This window comes from Epinephelus moara, chromosome 11 (genome assembly GCF_006386435.1).
Source record: "Epinephelus moara isolate mb chromosome 11, YSFRI_EMoa_1.0, whole genome shotgun sequence".
Taxonomy (NCBI): domain Eukaryota; kingdom Metazoa; phylum Chordata; class Actinopteri; order Perciformes; family Serranidae; genus Epinephelus; species Epinephelus moara.
The window spans coordinates 37746142-37750908 of NC_065516.1; the positions used below are offsets into that span (position 1 = coordinate 37746142).

The 4767-nt window shown below is 46.3% G+C and overlaps 1 protein-coding gene across 1 annotated transcript in view; it reads left to right on the top strand.

The window, feature by feature from the left end:
* lama1 (laminin, alpha 1) overlaps positions 1–4767 on the top strand; it is a 73338-nt gene that overhangs the window by 49570 nt on the left and 19001 nt on the right. The window contains exons 45-48 of the mRNA XM_050056406.1: positions 568–711; positions 1886–2019; positions 3626–3779; positions 3885–4009. Coding sequence (XP_049912363.1) covers positions 568–711; positions 1886–2019; positions 3626–3779; positions 3885–4009 — 557 coding nt within the window. The remainder of the gene's footprint in view (positions 1–567; positions 712–1885; positions 2020–3625; positions 3780–3884; positions 4010–4767) is intronic.

Below are 4767 nucleotides of genomic sequence, written 5' to 3' on the forward strand. Positions count from 1 at the left end.
TGAATTAACCAACGGTTAAGTTAATCACACATTCACTCCGCTCGGCGCTCTGCTGCTCCGTCTCCACAGACAGAGTGTCCAGAGTGCGCTCTGCCACTCTGAGAGTGCGCTGCTCTGGATAACCCAACGCTACATTCAGACAGCGCTCCCAATTTATCAACGCTCCAGTTTGTGTCAGAGTGCGCTCCCACACTCACGAGTGTCTCTGAACGCACCACTCACATCATCTTCTTCCATCGTCTAAAACAAGACAACACAACTTGCTTGACCCATGATGTCACATGTCACATGATGCTGCCGCTGTTTGGTTCTGTGTAAACATGTAAAGACGGGACATTGTAGCAGCTCTGTAGCTCCATCTCTGTGTAGAAAGGTTACTATGTGAAACATGAGGACATGTCCAAGGTCCTCAGAGGACATCTGTCTGGACGTTCTGGATTCTAATGGTTTAGTTGTTCACATGAAATTCTGTCGATAAAGTTTTTAAGAAAAACAATAAACTCAGGTGTAGCTGCAGTTCATTCTGCACATTGTTGATGATGGTGATGATGGTTATGATGTCATCAGATCAAGGTGGCGGTGCAGGCGGACAGAGACTGCGTTCGATCCTACAGACCACAGACTGAGTCCAGTAACTTCAACACTTTGAGTGTGATCCTGAAAACGTCTCGTCCTGAGAACCTGCTGTTCTACCTGGGCAGCAACACCACGGTATGCACACACACACACACACAGGCGCACACACACACACACACACACACACACACACTTATACACACATACGCAACGTTCTCTTCATCAATCAATCAATCAATCAATTTTATTTATAAAGCCCAATATCACAAATCACAATTTGCCTCACAGGGCTTTACAGCATACGACATCCCTCTGTCCTTATGACCCTCACACCTGATCAGGAAAAACTCCCCAAAAAAACCCTTTAACGGGGAAAAAAAACCCGGTAGAAACACACACATGACACAATGAGACAGAGAGAGAGAGAGAGAGAGAGAGAGATGCAGGACAGACGGTAATGACAGTAGCTTACAACAACATTAATGAAAGTAATAATATTATAATTAATAATAATATATTAATATCTGATAGTATACATATGTGACAATAATCATATGTGTATAATAACGGTAGAAGTATGACTAATGATGACAGCAGCAGCAGGAGGCATCTGGCAGGACCACGGCAGCAGCACAACCACACACGTCACGCTGTCCAGGCACCGCTGTGATATGAGTTAATCTGAGAGACAGTGGAGCACAAAGGCTCCGGAGAAGAAGAAGATGAGAAAAAAAAAAAAGAAGCTTCATCAGGTTCTCTTCATCATGTTCTCTTCAGTAGGTTCTCTTCAGTAGGTTCTCTACATCAGGTTCTATCCTTCATGTTCTCTTCATCAGAGTCTCTTCATCAGCTTCTCTTCAGTAGGTTCTCTTCATCAGGTTCTCTTCAGTAGGTTCTCTTCATCAGTTTCTATCCTTCATGTTCTCCTCTTCAGGTTCTCTTCATCGGGTTCTCTTCATCAGGTTCCCCTCATTAGGTTTTCTTCATCAGGTTTTCTTCTTCATGTTCTCTTCATCAGGTTCTCTCCTTCATGTTCTCTTCATCAGGTTCTCTCCTTCATGTGTTCTTCATCAGGTTCTCTTCATCGGGTTCTCCTCATTAGGTTTTTTTCATCAGGTTCTTCTCTTCAGGTTCTCTTCCTCAGCTTCTCTTCAGTAGGTTCTCTTCATCAGGTTCTCTTCATAAGCTCTCAAATGGTGGAGACGTTGAGGTCTGCAGCATCGGTTGCCATGGTGACCCACACTGTTGAGGCTAGTCATATGTCAGGTCTGGGTCCTGAAACTCTTCTGTGTGTGTCTGCTGTGTTCAGGTGGACTTCCTGGCGGTAGAGATGCATGACGGGAAGGTGTCTCTGGTGTGGGATGTGGGTTCAGGCAGCAGCAGGCTGGAGTTTCCTGGACTGGACATCACCAACAACAGGTGGACCAGGATCAACGCCACACGGTAAATACACGCCTCAAATGATGCCGTGTTCTGTTTGTTATGACGTCACATCCTGTCAGTGTCTACGTTCTGGAGCTTTAGTCCCATCACATGAGCATGTCATGTTTGTCAGGACCGTCTTGTCCTCGCCAAACAGGAAGTAACTTTCAGAATAAAGCTGTGGAGATGTTACCTGGATGACATCATCATCCATAGGTGTTTGACAAACGACTGATGTTGTTCAGGAAATACGAACAGATGAACCGTCCTTTATTTTACTTTGATGTTAAGTTGATGAAGCATGGCCCTGATCGACTCTGATAGACCCTGATTGACTCTGATAGACCCTGATCAAACCTGATCAGTCCTGATTGACCCTGATTGACTCTGATCATCCCTGATCGACTCTGATAGACTCTGATCAGCCCTGATCGACTCTGATAGACTCTGATCAGCCCTGATCAACCGTGATTGGCCCTGATCATCCCTGATCAACTCAGATCATCCTTGATCAGCCCTGATCATCCCTGATTGACTCTGATAAACCCTGATCATCCCTGATCGACTCTGATAGACTCTGATCAGCCCTGATCAACCGTGATTGGCCCTGATCATCCCTGATCAACTCTGATTTTTTTTTTTTTTTAAATCTAATTTTATTTACTTTATTAATCCCCCTGAGGGGAAATTCAATGTTTTTACTCCGTTGTCATTAACACACAGGTCCGAAAGACACACACATGCACAAACAGGACCTATACATGCACAAAGTGGAGAGATGTCAGAGTGAGGGGGCTGCCTTGGTCAGGCGCCCCGAGCAGTTGGGGGGTTCGGTGCCTTGCTCAAGGGCACCTCAGCAGTGCCCAGGAGGTGAACTGGCACCTCTCCAGCCACCAGTCCACGCTCCATATTTGGTCCGGATGGGGATAGACAGATAGACCCTGATCTACCATGTCAAGCCCTGATTGGCCCTGATTGACCCTGATCATCCCTCATTGACTCTGATCGACCCTGACTGACCCTGATCGACCCTGATCCGCCCTGACTGACCCTGACTGACCCTAATCATCCCTGATCGACCTTGATCGACTCTGATAGACCCTGATCAATCCTAATCAACCTTGATAGACCGTGATCATCCCTGATTGTCCCTGATCAACCCTGATCGGCCCTAATAGACCATTATCAGCCTTGATAGACCCTGATCGACCCTGATAGACCGTGATCGACCCTGATCAACTCTGATAGACCCTGATAGACCCTGATCTACCCTGATCGACTCTGATCAACCCTGATAGACCCTAATCGGCCCTGATCGGCCCTGAACCACCCTAATCGACCCTGATTGGCCCTGATCAACTTGATCATCCCTAATCAACCATGATCGGCTCTGATTGATTCTGATACACCCTGATCATCCCCGATTGACTCTGATAGACCTTGATTTGTCCTATTCTGCCGTGATCAATTCTGATAGACCCTGATCAGCCCTGATTGGCTCTGATCGACGCTGATCTACCCTGAATGAAAACAATACCGACTCAAAACAACAGCTCCTAACACTTCAGTGTCAAATAACATGCAGTAATGTCGATGAAGTCAAGTGATGATGTTATGATGTCGGCAGGTTCGGGGCACATGTATCTCTGTCAGTCCATCAGCTGGAGTCAGAGTCGGCTACATTGCCCGTGATAACAGCGACATCACCGGGACCTTCCAGAGTTTTAGATGTGGACAAAAACACAGTGATCCACATTGGAGGACTGGGATCTCACACTCAGGTAGCACACACACTCACATCAGGTGTACAGGTCTGCGCAGGTGAACAGGTGATAACTGTGTGTGTGTGTGTGTGTGTGTGTGTGTGTGTGTGTGTGTGTTGTCAGCGTCCGGCCATGCTGCAGTCCTCCACCTTCCAGGGCTGTCTGGGTGAAGCATCTCTCAATGAGAGAAACATCGGACTCTGGAACTACAACAGCAGAGAGGGAGAGTGTGGAGGCTGCTTCAGCAGGTACATACATGTGTATGACTACAGGTGTGTGACCACAGGTGTATGACTACAGGTGTATGGCTACAGGTGTATGACTACAGGTGCATAACTACAGGTGTATGACCACAGGTGCATAACTACAGGTGTATGACTACAGATGTATGACTACAGGTGAAGGACTACAGGTGTATGACTACAGATGTATGACTACAGGTGAAGGACTACAGGTGTATAACTACAGGTGTATGACTATAGGTGTATAACTATAGGTGTATGACTACAGGTGCATAACTACAGGTGTATGACCACAGGTGCATAACTACAGGTGTATGACCACAGGTGTATGACTACAGGTTTATAACTACAGGTGTATGACAGCAGGTGTATGAGTACAGGTGAATGACTACAGGTGTATGAGTACAGGTGTAGGACTACAGGTGTATGACTACAGGTGAAGGACTACAGGTGTATGACTACAGGTGTATGACTATAGGTGTATAACTACAGGTGTATGACTACAGGTGCATAACTACAGGTGTATGACCACAGGTGCATAACTACAGGTGTATGACCACAGGTGTATGACTACAGGTGTATGACCACAGGTGCATAACTACAGGTGTATGACCACAGGTGTATGACTACGGCTCTAGTGCGCATGCGCCCGTGCGTGCAGCCTGTTGCAGTCGCTCCTGCTTGTTTTCTTGGTTTTCTTACTTTTTTGCTTTATTAAGTTTGGTATTTGTGCTGGCTTTTTGAGATTGTCATTTTGAAACTGC